The sequence below is a fragment of the Excalfactoria chinensis genome, chromosome 13 (genome assembly GCF_039878825.1).
Source record: "Excalfactoria chinensis isolate bCotChi1 chromosome 13, bCotChi1.hap2, whole genome shotgun sequence".
In the NCBI taxonomy this organism is placed as follows: domain Eukaryota; kingdom Metazoa; phylum Chordata; class Aves; order Galliformes; family Phasianidae; genus Excalfactoria; species Excalfactoria chinensis.
This window is the reverse complement of record NC_092837.1, coordinates 2,605,776-2,622,100: the sequence shown is the minus strand read 5'-3', so window position 1 is coordinate 2,622,100 and position 16,325 is coordinate 2,605,776. Positions and strand designations below refer to the sequence as shown.

The window sequence follows — 16,325 nt, the reverse complement described above, 5'->3', positions numbered from 1 at the left end:
TTTAAAGGCCAATTAAATGGAACTGTAAAATGGAAGTCAAAGGTTGGAACTGCAGACAAACAAGTGTTTTTAACTGGCTGAGTCCAGGGGCACAGGGTCGGACCTGGGGTGGGGGCTCAGAGCGTTTGTGCTGCCTGTTATCCCCACCATACCAGTACCTTTAATGGAAACCAGTGGTGGACACATGGACATGCTACAGGGCAACAGGAGACAATATCTCCTTTATGAACAGAGGAGAAAAGGGATCGAGGAAGAACTGATGTGCGGTTATTTATTAAGAGTACAAGGAAATATTCGCCTCGCTGGGCTTCTGCTGGGCTGCAGGGTGCCATCCATGTGCTGGGACGAGCTCTGCAGCGGGATGAGGCTGCTGAGCTGCTCCTTTCCCCCACCAATCTGCCAAAAAATCTGAGTCAAGGGGCAAAGGAGACCCGCAGGCAAGACCAGAAAGCAAACGCACCATTGTCTGCCTCTTCGAGATCTTCCCCAATGTTTTGCCTTGGCACGATTTCCCCTGGCTTGACAAGTCTCTGCAAACACTCGGCCTGGCACTGCACACATCTGTGTCGAGGCAGAGATCCCATTGCCACAGACAGCACTGCTCCCTATCGCTCCCCATCGCTCCCTGCCAAGTGCTCAGCGGCCGTGCTGCAACACACAGCTGGTCCGGCCTGTTTTGGGAGCCACGAGCCCCACCAATGGGCTTTGTGGGGCTTGTGGGGCCTGAGGAGCCCCAGCCCTGCACTCTTTTTCCTGCAACAGTAGTCTTCATAAACACACCACCCCAAGGCCCTTGCTGTAGGAAGGAAGAAGATGCTATTTCCATAGAATCATAGGATGGTTTGGGTTGGAAGGGACCTACAAGACCATCTAGGTACCCTGCCATGGGCTAGCTGCCCCCCACCAGTTCAGGCTGCCCAGGGCCCCATATATTGCCTTGGGCACCTCCAGGGATGGGGAACCCACAGCTCTCCATGCAGCCTGTACCACACATACATATATATCAAATGTACTATTCCAAATCCCATTGCTTCCCACATTTCAAGCATCAGCAGAAAACAAGAGAAGGAGGTTGGAGTCTGCCATACCCCTGCTCAGCTCCCATCCCACACTGCATCCCAGCGCCATGTGAAATCATCACCCACAGCAGAAGGGCTTTTCTCACCGGCTTACAGCAACGTATTTGTTACGCTGTCACACCAAAAAACACAGATCTCTCCGTCCCTCCCGCACACACGCGCTCTCACCCTCCGCTTAGATGTAATTACATTAGGAATCCGTTTGCCAAGCGCCATTCAGAATACCTCGGAGCTTATTGAATTGACAATTGCACTTGATGGGGATGAAGCGATTAATCGCTTATGAAACACTAAACAATGGGGCCTGAGGGTGAAGTTCCTTTCCCATTTGCGCTCCATTTATCTCCTTCTGCATCATATAAAGGCACTGCTATTAAACTCCATTCATAAAATTGTCATTTTTTTGGCTGAGAAAACGCTATCTGTATTGATCACGGCCTGTCGAAAAGCAAAACCAAAAACACTCCACCAAAACACTGCCTGTGCAGTATGCAGTATCACTGTTACCTGCTCCAGGGCATGAAGTGCCAAGAACCAGATTCAGATCCACTTGGATATACACTGGGTGACTCCAGGTGAACAAGCGCAAGGAGTAAACCTCAGCTCACAACCATGGCTTGAGCTGTAATCAAGACTGTGGACTTGCAGCATCCTCATGCTCATCACTGTGGTCCAACATGTTTCATAGAAACAACAATCACTCTTGGATGTGGCTCTGAACCTCACCAAACCTGCAGGTCTTCCTAACTCCCCTCACACCCAGCCACGAGTGGCTCAGTGCCCCGGCAGAGAACACCCCACCGAAATGCTCCCAGCATAGATGGCACCCAGGTCAACAGCAAGAGATGAAGCTCCTGGAAGGTCCTTCAGATGGAGATATGGCTATCACACTCTATAGGGCACGAGGCACAGAAATGAGAATATGCTCATTATCCCATATACTCAGAGATGAGGCTTTCCTATCCTTTTCCCTAGAAAGCGATGCTCCCTTCTGGCTCCCGCTGCCACCCACATTTCTGGGGACTCAACACCAGGGAGCACAGGCACCAGTGCAGCCACCGCGGGATCCCCACTGGGACAAAACCTCCCCCATCCCTGCCCCAGAGCTGGGTGCTCGTGGGCAGCCACCCCGAGCATCCCAACACTTCCCCTGCATGCTCCCAGCCTCCGCTATCATTATTTCTGCAACGCCATAATTTATGTGGCATGAAGGAGCAATATTCTGCTAAATGAATTCTCAGCTACTCCTTATCCTGGTATGAGCCTATTCACTGTGCAGGGAGGAAAAATAGCTGGAGAGCCACCTCTCACAGAACAGAGACCTATTTCTGACTAAACTGCACTCTGCTGAAATCAATTTGCCGAAACAATAAATCCTTTTAGCCTGCATAGTGTACCTGGAGATGAAACAGCTCACGAACAAAGACTCATCAGGGCTGCAGGCTGGGCCATTAGTCGATCCACAAGCCATAAACCTCCAAGTCTCTTTTTCAGCACAAAAATGCATAAACAAAACTACTGCTCCGTTTGCAAAGAAACAAAACAAACCAAAGAAAAGAAGAAGGAAAGAAAGAAAAAAAGGAGATGCCTTTGAAACACAAGGGGCAAAAAGATGCAGCTCCTGCTCAGCCCCAGGACTATGTCCCAGGGAACCCCACTAGGGCAGGCAGTGATGCACACCCCAATGTGTGCTCCTCGCTGCTCCCCAGCCCTGCAGCTGCTGCTGGTGAACCATCTGCAGCCCCGCTGTGTCTTCCTGCCCTGCACATCTGCAGCCCAACAGCCTCCCACAGCCCACACTGCGTTTGGAAGATGGGTCCGTTTCACATCCATCTCGGATCGATCTTATTTACAAACAGAGCCAAAACAAGGTGTGGGACTGTCGAAGCGCACGGCACCACGCAGCCCGCGTGAGCTGAACACAGGCAGTGAAACTTGGAGATATTTTGTTACAAACATAGCCCGCTAATGCACTTAAGAGATTTACAGGAACCAATTATCACCCTTTATGCCACCCACCGACATCAATTATTGCTCAAATTTAAGACGATGACAAAATGTTTTAGAAGCCACTTCATAATCTGCCGTCTCCCTCCGCTAATGCTGCGCACTGACAGAGCTGTCCTGGAGCACTCTGATTAAAGCCTCTTCACTCCACCCAGCAGCAGCACGCTGAGGATTGCTGGGAACTGCTGCAATTACTGCAAGGAATTTATGGAAACAGCAGAACAACGGCTTGACACAGAAACCGATTGGGCTGAGGAACGTGAAGGCAACACGAGTGGTGGAGGGCTCAGCGAAGCCTTTGTACATCAGCTGCCCCTCCTGTTTGTGGGATGTGGGGAGACACTTGAAAGGGGAAAGCTGGGCTGCTGAGTAAAGGAAATGGAACCCACTAGAAAAGGGACATCCTGTGCACATCCTCCTGTGTGATGGGCTTGGGAAATGCCCCCCGGGGACAGGCAGTCCTTTGATGCTTCAGAGGCCCCATCACGGCAGTCCCATCACAGCAGTCCCATCACAGTGGTCCCATCACAGTGGTCCCATTAGAGTAGTCCCAATCACAGTGGTCCCATTAGAGCAGTCCCATCAGAGCAGTCCCATCACAGTGGTCCCATCACAGTGGTCCCATTAGAGTAGTCCCAATCACAGTGGTCCCATTAGAGCAGTCCCATCAGAGCAGTCCCATCACAGTAGTTCCATCACAGCGTTCCCATTAGAGCAGTCCCAGTCACAGTGGTCCCACTGCATCAGTCCCATCACAGCAGTCCCATCATGGCAGTCCATCCGCATTAGTCCCATTGCAGTATTCTGTCTAGCTGCACCAGTATGGCACTGAGTTACTTCTCTTCAGCCACAGCACGGCAGGGAATTGTGTCCCCAACGTTAAAAATACCACAGCAGCTTCACATGACAGATATTGGAGTGGCTGTGCACTGTGGCACCTGCAAGCAGGTGGCACCAGCTGGGCACAGTTGTGCTGGGGTGTTGTTGGAAACATCCCACCTGCAGCCCTGCCCTGAGAATCCAACACGACGCCTTGAGGAAAAAGGGTCCCACATCCTGATGGGATGGGACAGCCCTGGGCAGGGCATCCCTGCTCTCCTGCAGTACATTAAGCAGCAGTCTCTGCTCAAGCAAGCGTGTCTTCCCCACAGCTCCTCTGCCGACCCAGGTTTATTGCACATCTACTTGACCAACTTCACCTCCGCTGAGGGAGGTATGATCTAATTAGTACACAGACATATCTCAAGTATGCAGTGATGAATTCCCCCTGGAGCTTCAAAAGCAATAAATGTGACCTTTGCATGTTCCTGCCATAAAATAACAGGAACACCTCCAGCTCCCAAGATAGAAACTGTGGTGGGCATATGTGAGCAGCATACACCATATGGATTAAGTCAAGGGAATACTTAGAAACTTCTATTCTGCTTTCAGCAAAATTGATTCCGGCAACGTTTTTAGCAATTTCTTTAGGATTTTCCGCATGTTTTTATGAAGAGCTGATCACTGCAAAGGGATCTTTCAGCCCAGGTCTTTGAAGTCTCCCTAGCCCCACTCTTCCCACAGCTTTGTATTTAACGGAGATTGCAACACGTAGCATAAAATCTTAATGAAAACTAAAACAAAGGCTCAGGGCACCCTGAAAGGACAGCCCTGTGCTGCCAGCAGTGGCGCATGCATAAACTGGTTCAGGGTTTCATTCACACAACCTCCAGACCCACTTCTTGTGCTGTCTCCTATTGCAGCAGCAACAAATAAAACATTCAGGCTGGCTTAAATATTGATTTTACCTCCAGCACTCAGGAGTCCTTTAAACAGTGCATTTCCATCAAGTACCGTCCCAGCTACTGAAACACGTTACTGGTGGGGGTGGTTTAGAAATATTTAAAACCATTGTATGTGAGACTTTCCCTTTTCAGAGAGGCTGCCCCCCTAACTCAGAGCGGAGCAGCAGCGGCAGATAGCTGCAGCTATCTGGGGGTTTATCTGATCCCAGTGATAAAATTCCACCTCGGAGGTGACCTAAAAAGGACTGGAAAAGGCATGTGCTACGCTCGGTGATCAGCGCTGCCTTGAGATGAGCTAATAGGTGTTTTCCAGCTCTCCTCCCCACCGCTGCTCAGGAGCCAGTCAGAGATCACGCTCCTTCTTTGTCATTGAATACTTTGTGGATGACACACTGTGCCCATGAACTGCCCAATGACAGCAGCTCAGCTGAACACCCAGGAAGAATTTCAACTTCTGCATATCTCTTCAGGCTGGGAGATAACTTCTGACTTCTCTGAATTCGGGGAGAGGCTGCAGCTCTCCAGTTAAGTCATGTCAATGATCTCAGAGATTAGCAAAGCTGGTTTGGAAATCTCAGCATGTCATTCATGTCGAGGGCTTCCGGAAGAAAGCGCTATTTATGGATCACCTCCAGCCCACCCTGTGCACACTGCAGCCCTCTGGGTGAGGTGATGAAGGGCACAAAAGCTCCATTTCTCACCTGGCTGAACACCCCATGGCCCTTGCCCTGCAGGAAGCAGAGGCTGAGCCCTAGAGGGACTCAGACCAGTGCTGCACATGCTCGGGGCACTGCAAGAACTGCACCAGAGCCAGCCCTGATGTGCGAGGAGGAGAGCTGGGGATGGGGAGAGCTTTGGGCTGCAGCCTCATTTGCAGTAGATTTCACACAGCAAACACTGTTTTCCCAAGCTGCCAGCATATTTCAGGCTCACACAGTAATTACAGAGCTCTTATACCAACAAGAATGGACTGAGGAATCAGCTGATGGGCAGTGAGTCTCTTCACATTACCACTGCTGCAATCCCCTGGGCTCATTATTACCATCCACAGTTGTTATTACAGAGAGCTCACTAGACACTGCGGTCCCTGTTCTGTATGGATACCCCCACAGGACTGCTCTTGTGAAAGCTTACTGCCTGATGAATGACAGAGCTGCAGGAACAAAATGCAGCCAGCTCAGAGAGCATCACTGGCAATGCGCTGGCTGCATCCTGACATCGGATCCAGGTGCATCTGTCTGGGTGCTGTGTGTCCATACACATGCAGTGCCAGCCCAGCACGCAGCCTGCACAGAGCCAGGTGCAGCACTGGAGCTGCTCTGGGTTGGTACCCATCATGGCGCATACATGGGAAGGATGTGGCCAGCACACATCTGGCTCTGCTGGAGCATCCCCGCCCCGCTTCCGTGGCACCAGCCCCGGCTCAGCCTTCAAGTGATCCATCAGCCAGAGAGCCCCACATCTGAAAACCATTTCAGGCATTGTGTTTGTAACCAAATACTCTGAAGAAATAAAGCGAGACAAGTTTAACCCAACCGAGCTGGACAAGGCAGTTCTCTGCCCGCTGCCTTTCTAGAGGCTAAAGAAGTGTGTGCAAGGGGAACTGGAAGTAGAGACAGAGCCCTATCCTGGAGCCCAGAGATGCCTCTGATAGACACTCAGCTTCAGTAGGGGGGGACCACTGGGGCACTGGAGTGGTATGGGGGCACTTGGCTTTACGTGTGAGCACCAACTGCTCTGCACTGCCTGAGGGCTCAGCCTGAGCTGCAAAGAACCAAAACTGAGGTGTGTAGAGACAGAGATAAGGCTGCTAACAGAGGCCCAGTTGATGAGGACAATGTTGATGGCAACCTGCCAGTTACACAAGCTCCACAACACCAGATCTGTCCTCTTCAGCAATGCATCAGGTCTGCTCAAGCACTTGATAATGTGCTTGTCCCACCCTTGAAGATTGTTGGAACTGGGAGCAATGGGCAGGCATATTACAGCCTTCACTGCACTCAAAAGGTGAACGTATTATTGTTTTGTTATTCTTACCTGTGTGGCAGCAACCAGACCACAAGGACTAGAAAATCCCCCCACCCCCAGGCAGGACTACACACCCAAAGCCCCTGCCAACAGATCTGCCCAGCAGACCATGCAGAGCAAAGTGCCAGCTGTCAAATTCCCAGTCCAGTTACCTGCGCTCAACCAAAACGCGCTGATGATTACTTTAAAAGACCTAACGCCTGCTCAGGGCAGCCCTGCAGGACTCACCCATCTCCTTGAGCTCCATGTTCACCAGCTCCAACCAGCAGGCATCCAGCTCGTCCAGGTCGTAGCGGCTCACGCCCTGCAGGTACGTCCTCGTGGCTTCCGAAATCTCAGAGCCCGGCAGGCTGCTGGGGGACACCGGGGAAGGCAGGTTCTCCAGCTGGGGTATGATTCTGGAAGGGAGGAATGAGAGGTTGAGAGATAGCTACAAAGCATCCCACTGGGAGTCCAGAGGCCGTGTTTGGCCATGAGGGTGAACTTACGGCACTGATACTCTGAGTCTACAAATGAGAACATGGCAGGAGGGAGATGAGGCACTGCTGAACAGGAGAAAGGAATCAGCAGTGAGTAAGTTAAAGCGTTCATTGCTAGCTCCTGAGGATGGAGGAGGGGACCTGAAGGGCTGGGGCTGCTTCCACCAGCAAGAAAACAGCTCTGGCTGCCGGGAACGGAGCTGTGCGGCTGCCATCACATCAGAAAGAGGAGGGTTTGCTGTGTGCCAGAGTAAACGGGACACAGCACCAAAACAAACGGCTCAGGCTCATTTTTTCACGAACAGTTTTGATGTCATCAAAGAGGAAAAAAAACACGTAAAACCAGAAAAATATCCACTTCTGACTTTGATGAACAGTCTGTTCCCATGGGCAGCGAATCTGCACTTTGCCTGCCTGCTCTGCCCACACAACACCGTGCCAGCTGCAATGACCATGGGGACACAGACATAAAGTGCCCCTATTTAGGCTTACACAAGCACAGCTCATATAGAGAATCTGCTTTTACTGATCTGGGAATGAGGCTCGTTGTGCTGGCTCATGCCTCCATATGCCTCAGCCTCTATCAGTCAGTCTCATCACATTGACCTCTACAGAAATAACACTGGCACCATTGCTACATTCAGGCTTTAGCGTCACTCCCCACTCCTCCTAAAGCCCCCTGGATGCTTTTCAATGAGAACCAACCTCTCCCACTCCCCCTCGCTTGGTGCAGCCCCATAGATCACAGCCTGGATCAGCAGCCGGGAGGCTTTGTGTCGGGGTCTCTGCAGGAACCCTCTCACTTTGCAGGAGTTACATGATTTCCCTTCATGCTATGAGAAATTAAGCCACTGTTACACTTTGCAGGGATCCTTGCTCCCTCTCCGCCTCACGAGCGCTGCTGCACGCCTGCTGCCAGCAGCCTCCCACGTGTGTGCTCTAGTGCCAAGTGAGCCAGCACGCCCATCCTTCTGAGCTGGGGGTTTGCCCTCTGCCCCTTCCCAGCACCACGCAGGCAGCTGGGGCTGGGCTGGAAACACCAATGTTGACCAGCTGCCTGCCCAGAAAGCCAGTCCTGGTGCTCATACAGCACCAAGAGCATCTGCACAATGCAGCACTGGAAGTGTAACTCGGCCAGCCACGGGAGAAGTGCCCTTAAAGGTCATTTCCCTTTGCCCTTCCAAATTATATCCACAATGAGCAGCTTTCCTCATGGCAATAGTTTTCCCATTACTGCTCACTGACTGGAGCACAATGAGATGGGCTGCTGGTGCTGGGCTGAAGGAGTGAGATGCTCAAGGGCAGCCCTACTTGCTCCATGCAGGCCTCCAGCTCCCATCTCTGCCCTGGTTTATGATGCCTGCAGCCTCATGCCTGGCCATGTCCCACATTCCGTGTCCCACACTGCATGTCCCACATCCCATGCTGCTCGGAGCAATGCACTCTAAGCAGCAGCAAGCACACTGCAGCAGCACTGGCTGCAGGCCTCCTGCCCAGCACTCTCTGTCACTTCGCCTGCGCTTCTTGGCAAGTCGGCAGCAACATGGATGACACTTGCCATGCACACGTCAACAGTGTCACATGTAATGACATGCAAGCAGAGGACGAGCTAGAAATGAGAAGCAGCCTGCGGTGCCAGATGACAGATCTCCGCAAAGCCGGGAGCTGGAGCTTGCTGCTGTATTTGCACAGCTCACGTTTCTGCCCCCAAAATACCACCTCCCAGCCAGATGTCAACACAGAAATGCTGCAAAGAAACACAGCAAACAGCACCGCCATCCCTTCCCAGCTGCTGCTCTGCCTGGAACAACAGCCCTGCAGAGCCTGGGGCTCCCACCCTCCTTGCACCACCACCATCAGGTTCTGCAACTTTTCACGACTTGCTGAGATCCTCAGCAAAGCAGCCTGCCTCCTTTGCCTTCCTTTCCCCATCAGTGCATGGAAAATAACCACACGCCTCAGCACTCCAAGGACAGCTCCTCCAAATCTCAGCTGAGGATCTAAACGTAAAGCCATGAAAGCACCGCTCTGTGAGTCTCCAGATTTTAAAATGAGCTCACTGTAATCTAGGACAGGGCTTGGGGATTCAGCGAAGCCTGTATTTAATGTATTTAATGCAGACAGCAGTAATAACACTGAAAATATGCACGCACCCAATGAGCTTCAGGACTCTCCTCCAAGGAGCTCCCAGCCCTATTAAATACCCTGGAGCAGCGTGCTCTCAGCAAAACTGAAACTCTGTGTCCCATGAGCCACGATCAGGGTGGTTTGCAGAGCAGCAAGCCCTGGGCTGAGCAGCAGCAAGCTCAGCATGGAGTCAAAAGCTCTGAGCAGTGGGAGAGTCACCCAGCAGCACTGAGCATTCCTTCAGAGCTGTGCCTCCTGACCTCCTTAATCCCCGTTACACAAGCAGCCGGTGGCACAGCACTGCAGGAGGTACTCGAAGCGTGTTGTCTGGCTTTGCAAAGAGCTCAGTGATGCAATCACAAAGCTTCAAGTGAGGATTGATGCTAACAGCACTGCTGCCAAGTATACCTGGAGGGTGGCTTCTCCCAGTGTTGCAAAATGGAAAGGGTCTTCTGCGCACTGCAACTTACAGAGCTGCTTTCTGCTTCTTGTTATTAAGACCAAGTTAATGAAAACACGAAGACCTAATGGTGCCCCACACGCTTTCTCAGCAGCAGCATCTGAAACATACCTGGAGCAGCAGTGCCAAGCACCTCCCAAACCTGGGGAGCTCATAGTCAAAGGCTGCATCCAACACTCATTGATCCCATAGGAGAGAGCACTGATATGGAACATCTCTTACATATGGTTTCAGCAGGTGAAAGCACTCTGAAGCAGCAGCACATTCCCTCCTGTATGGTAACATACATGGCAAAGAGCTTCTGGGTACTCACAGTCATAGAATCACTTGATTTGGAAGGAACTCTCAAAGGTCACCTGGTCCCCTATAATGAACAGGGACACCCATGGCTCAACCAGGTCCCACCACATCTCTGGGCAACCCATGCCAGTGCCTCACTGCCCTTACTGGGGCACCTAGCAGAGTGAGATTCTTCATGGAGCACATGGACACAGCCTGGACACAGCAAGGAGAGGAGAGCATGATGGAAGTACCACCATGACTCATAACCAGAGCCGCAGAGTGCTCCAAAATGGGAAGATGGGCAGAGGGTGCATGACAGCAAAGCAGGAAATAAAAATGAAAGCATGAGCAGGAGTTTATGCCTTTATTTAGCAAGGCAGCATTTAAAAGTATTTGTATCAATCAAGAGCTTATTTAAACGTAGGGCTGAAAATTGGGATCAGCCAGAAAAGCACAACAAACCTGAGGCCATTAGTCTGCAAGTGCGTCTCAAGGGCACTTGAGGGAAAGGAGTAAGTGGACCCCAACACTCTTGAGGATCACATCTATCCTGGGAGAAGATTATGTGGTAATAAAACACACTCAGCCAATTCCCACGGTTAATCATCTCTGTAAACGGAATGCTTCATTTTGGCTTAAGGAAGAAGGCTTTTTTTTCCCCCCTGTATTCTCCCTTTTAATACACCAGATAGAAATAATAAATAACCCTGCACAGTGCTTCCCTTCCGAAAATGCTTTGCTTTATGACAATGAAGGCTTCAGCCACTCATCTTCTCACTACCTACATTCCAGTCTAAAATAGTCCTGTCCAGTGTCCATAAATAAATCAGCTTAGGAAAGTCAGTGGAAAGATAATTCTGCCAGCAACCTTCAGAGGATGCTGATCCTGCTATGCTGCCAGCTCTGCTCGCGGGGGAATTCTCCTGCAGCACACTCCAACTTTAAAAAGGCATTCTACAATTTAAAGGGATGATTTTCATTTTCTGTTTATTAAAATAGTATCCAGAAGGCAGTCAGACCAGACGCCCCAAGCTTCTTACCAATGTAAGCTCATGGATTGTATAAGCACTATTGCTTCCAAATAGCAGGGCAGAGTGAAAGGTGAGAGAAAAGGAGCACAACGGAGAATGGGTGGCAGGGCAGGGGGCTGCACCACAAACAGCACTCTGTGACCCTCCGTGTGCCTGAGCCCTGATTTACCGATGGTTGTTATGCCACCTCTACAGCTCCTCTGAAAGCCTGTAAAACCATAAGCCAAAAATGACAGTTTGAAAGCTCAGCGCAAAAGAAGAAAAAGGGAAATCCAAGGAGATATTACAGCAGTCAGGCTCTACATGAACTGGCCTGACGTTGAAAGCAGCACATGGGTCAGGGGGGGAGCGGCTGAAGGAACATCTCTGGGATGTGGGTTCAGGTCCCAGCAGGTGGCTGAGGATGCTGCCCCAGCAGCAGCACAGTGTGTTCAGTGCTCCCATTCTGAATAGAGTTTGATTCCACAAGTCAATTCCAGGGGACTCAAGATTTGGCAACTGTCTTAGCAAACACACAAACACGTAACTGAGAGAATCAGGATCAGCTCAGGGGAGCAAAGGTGGGGAATGCAAACCCTCAGCTGTGTTCCCCCCTGCTGTGAGGCCAGCCTGCTGCCAGCACCTTACCACAATTCAAGCAAAAGATCTTTCCACAGAGCCCTGCCTGGTACATCCACATGGCAGTGAGCAGCCCCCCATAACTGCATGGTTTGTCACTGCTGCCGATGGGCTGCAAGGCTGTGTACCTTCAGTTCCAGCCCTGCGGTCCCCAGCTGACTGAAATCTGCACTGCAACTGAGGACTGCGGTATTTTTCCTTTTAGCCTCCCTCCTGCTTGGTATAACCCAAACCTTCACTAAAGCACTTGTTCTAAACACCTGGGCATGGTTAAACGCATGGCTCAGTGCTGAAGCTCCTGCCTGGCTTCTTACTGCTGTTTCAGGCAAACAAAGCAGCTGGATTTAGCCCCTGGTGGATGCACCAAGCTCCCGAAACAGCAGCTCCGTGCCTAAAAGCACCCCCCCCCTCCATGACTACACAAACACCAGTGGCTATCTCTCAGCACAGCCACGGTCCCTTTGTGCTGCCCAGGCTGCCCAGGAAGGGTTAACACTGCCTGCAGCATCAGCCTGCCCTCCGGTACAGCAGCCAGTGAGCGCGGCTGTGAGTGACGTAATGCCCGGCTGGCTGCGGGATGCGCATCATGTCCTGCATCCCATCCTGCTGGGGGGCAGCCAGGGACCCCACTGTGCCAGGCACCTCAGTGTCCCCAGCCAGGTAGGGTCCAGCCAAGGCTTTTCCCAGCTGAACTCCCAGCGCTCCCCAAGCAGAGGTTGCTATAAATGAGCACTATTGGGCTCTGAAAGCATTTGCAAATTTACAGCGATTGCCACTGCGCAGCTCTGCAGGTACATCCTGCACAGCCTCTCCTCTTGCAGCTGCTGGCACAGGGCATGTCCCAGCTGCAAAAATCCTTGTTTTGGCTCTATGGTTCTGGCCACTGTTGGGCTGCTCAGGTTTGCAAATCCCCCTCTGAGAACCCCATTTTGTTACATATGCCAGGGCGGTGGCTGGGTGGTCCTTAGGATGCAGACACTGCACACATGGTTCTGTAACTTGTCCTTGGATCTCCATGCCACAGTTAGCAGGGGCCATCAGGAAAACGCTCCCTTTTGCCTTCTGCATCTCCAATCTCCTCTGGTAGCAGCCTGTAAGCAGAGTAGGTCCTTCCAGCCCTCTGGAGTCATGCAGTCCTCCCTGGAGAAAGCAATTCACTCCTCTTTGATGTGTTAAAAAGAGGAAAACAAGCGAGCAGGAGGAACCACACAGCCATCTTGTTAAGCCCAGACAGCTCTTCCAGTTTCGTTCTGGAGCTGTTTATCACCATATAAAAGCCCGATACGCAGCAGACAAGATGAAGACTAGAGTGCTGATGTTCCCATCTCTCTCACAGTTATATTCCAAGCTAAATCTCCCCAAGATTCAGCTCAACAGATGAATTATTCAGGTCCCAGCTCTGATTCCAGCAACACAGTGCAGCTGTTTTTCTGCTTGACCAGAGCATGGCAGCGTCTGGGTGGGAAGTAAAGTAACACAGCTTAGGGCTGCTACCAGTGAAGGCAGGGAGACTTACACGTATGTCTGCTGAATACGGAAAGACAAAAAATGTTGCTTCTTCATGTAACTTCAGCCATGCTACTAACATTAAAGCATCTGGAATTAATTGTCTTAGGCAGATAATGCTTCCACAATTACTTCAATAATGCAATAGCCCAACTTTTATTCCTAGGCACCTATAAATGGGGAGCAGAGGAGGATGCTGTGAGCAATGGCAGCAGTCCTGCATCTGCTCTTCTGCAAGCAGGAGCTTCCTAGTCCCAAATCCTAAACCCACCCCATGTGACCACGAAGGGAGTGCAGCTGAAGCTCAGGTCAAAGCTGGGGCACAGGGCTGTGTGTTCCCATGGGTAGCAGAGTGTGGGCACATGGGTCTCCTCTGTGCACAAACCCATCCAAGTGGAAGCAAGGCTGTGAGCAATCTGAATGGGCAGCAGCCAGACTCTGCAGTGCACTTTGAATCACTGCTTGAACACTGAACTCTGAAACACAGGAGGACAGTTCCAGCTCTGAGTCACCAGAGGCAGAGGGTGGCCAAGAGGAACCCTCACCTTCCCACCACCACACTGCTGTGAAGCGACACATGCCGCAGTGAATCCTCCAGACCTTCTTCAAATGCACTGCAAAAGCTCCAACCTCGCACCAGCTCTCCAGGTGCCATGGGCATGGTCCTGCATGCTCAGCTTAGCTCACAGAAGTGCAGCTCTCACCTCAGTTCCATGAGGATGACCAACAGCAGCATCAGGCACAGAACAGCTGGTCCCATCATCAGTGCTGCTGGACAAGGCCAGCCCTTTCACACCTCCAAGGGACACCTGAGAGCTTCTCATCTTATTCATCAGGGATGCAAGGCACACTAATGAGGGGATGGAGCTGTAATTACTGCAGCAGAGCTCAGACCCACTTCTGGGTGGGGAAGAGATGAGGATGGAGATGGGAGGTGATGAAGATGCAGAGGCTCCACTCAGCTCCCCAAGGGCGGTGGAAACCAGCCCTTCTCCTTCCACACATCTACTGCTGGGATACGCCACGAGCCAGATCCAGCAAAAACCACAGATATCCACAGAGAGAAGCAGCAAACATTTAGAACAGAAGTGGCTCAGCACTAGGTAAGAATGTGCCGGATTAACAAGTTTCCCACAGCAAACTAATAAAAACTGAAAGCATACCTGAGGATTTGTCAAGCAGGCTGTAAAGTAGAAATGATTAGAAATAACAAAGGAAGGCAATCGTGCCCATTTCCTCTCCAAGCACTGGATACAAAACCAGTGCTGTGCCCCAACCCATGCTGATGCTCCTACGCTCTTCTCCCACAGTAGGAACCCCAAAACCTGACAACCCCACTGGGGCTGCAGCTCCTGAGAAAGGAACCCGCTCACATGGACCTGATGGAGCCCTGAGCTCACACAATTTCACCACAGGCTGGAAGTGGGTGGGAAAAACAAACAAACAAACAGAAGAAAAAACAACCCAGGCATCTCATGTTAAAACAACAGCGCAGCTCCAAGAGATACACAGAGTGCTGCAGAATCTTGCTTGCCCCTTCTGCAGCAAAGCCCGAGGGAAGCTGCTGATGAGTCAACAGGCAGCAGGCAGCCGGCTGCAGGAGAGGGAGGGAAGGGAGGAAGGAGGGAAGGAAGCACAGCCCCAGCTGGGACGCAGTGTGCTGGCTCCACAGCCCAACAGAACCAGGAGAGATGCTGGGGCACCTCCTGGGTTCAACACCTGGCAGCCCCACATCTTGCCCAGGATTCCACATCAGCACCAGGCAGCACAGCCAGAGCTCAGCTCCACCTGCAGCCGTGCTCCTGGAGGAGATGGGACAGAGGGGACGGTCACATCACTGCCCGGATGCTGTGGCAGCCATTCATCCCCTCCCGCTGACCCCCCACCAGGATTTGTGCCTTCCTGTTGCCACAGCACTTTCTGTTTTCTGTTCAAACAGGGCCACAGCATCGATGCAAGGAGAGATCTGCGACGCCAAGAATATCTGGGAACCCTGCCAGCAAGAAGCAGCCTTCCTGCTCGTCCTCCCGCTGTGCGCACATTCACAGGAAGCAGAGTATACAGCACATACTGATGGAGCTTAATGCGAGCTCCCAGAGCCGCCTCGAGGTCTTGCCTGCATTGCTGTCAGCTCGGGAAAGGGAGATGTTAAACGATTCAGTAAATAAGGAACAAAAGGCTTGCAGGTGCACAGCACCAGGGATAGGTGCCAGTGCCGCATGGAGCGATGCTCCCAGTGCAGCAGGGTGAGCTGGGGTCAGGCTCTGTACCCACTGTGAGGGAAGGGCTCTGTGGCCCCAGATAAGAAACCATGCAGAAAGCAAAGAGCATCTTCTTCCAGAGGTCATGATGGCATAACTGTGGAAAGGAAGAGCTCATAAAACCAGAGAATCACTGAGGTTGGAAAAGACCTCTAAGATCCCTAAGTCCAAACCCAGACCACACTCACCATGCCCACTTACCATGTCCCCACGTACCACATCTCCATGGCTCCGAAACACCTCCAGGGACAGTGACTCCCCCACTCCTTGTCTCCGTGCCTGGCTGCTCAGAGATGAAATTTTTCCTAATACCCAACCTGAACCTTCCCTGGAGCAACATAGGTTGCCCCAAAACTTCTCGTTCCCAGCTGGTATCTGAACAGTCCCCACACTCTGATGCTCCCAGACTATCAGGATAATTGCATCCAGTGCTGTTCCCTTACTTGCTAACCCTTAACCTCAAGCTGTGATGGTCTCACTCTGCATCCAGCATCCTGGAAATGTCTGTGCCAGGGTTTCTCCATCTGTGAACCCATCCTGGGGGCTGCACGGCTTAGCCATAATAGTGAGCAGCCCAGAGCACCTCCTGGCTAGGGGACTCACGGGGATGGGAAACACCACTCTTGGGAGAAACTAACTCCTCATTTTCCTGCTCTCATCTGC

At 51.7% G+C, this 16,325-nt stretch overlaps 1 protein-coding gene across 3 annotated transcripts in view; it reads right to left on the bottom strand.

The window, feature by feature from the left end:
- The window catches only part of JADE2 (jade family PHD finger 2), a 56,126-nt gene that overhangs the window by 21,175 nt on the left and 18,626 nt on the right, over window positions 1–16,325 (bottom strand). For all 3 annotated transcript variants that reach the window (XM_072347925.1, XM_072347927.1, XM_072347926.1), the window contains exon 5: window positions 7,127–7,296. In XM_072347925.1, coding sequence (XP_072204026.1) covers window positions 7,127–7,296 — 170 coding nt within the window. The remainder of the gene's footprint in view (window positions 1–7,126; window positions 7,297–16,325) is intronic.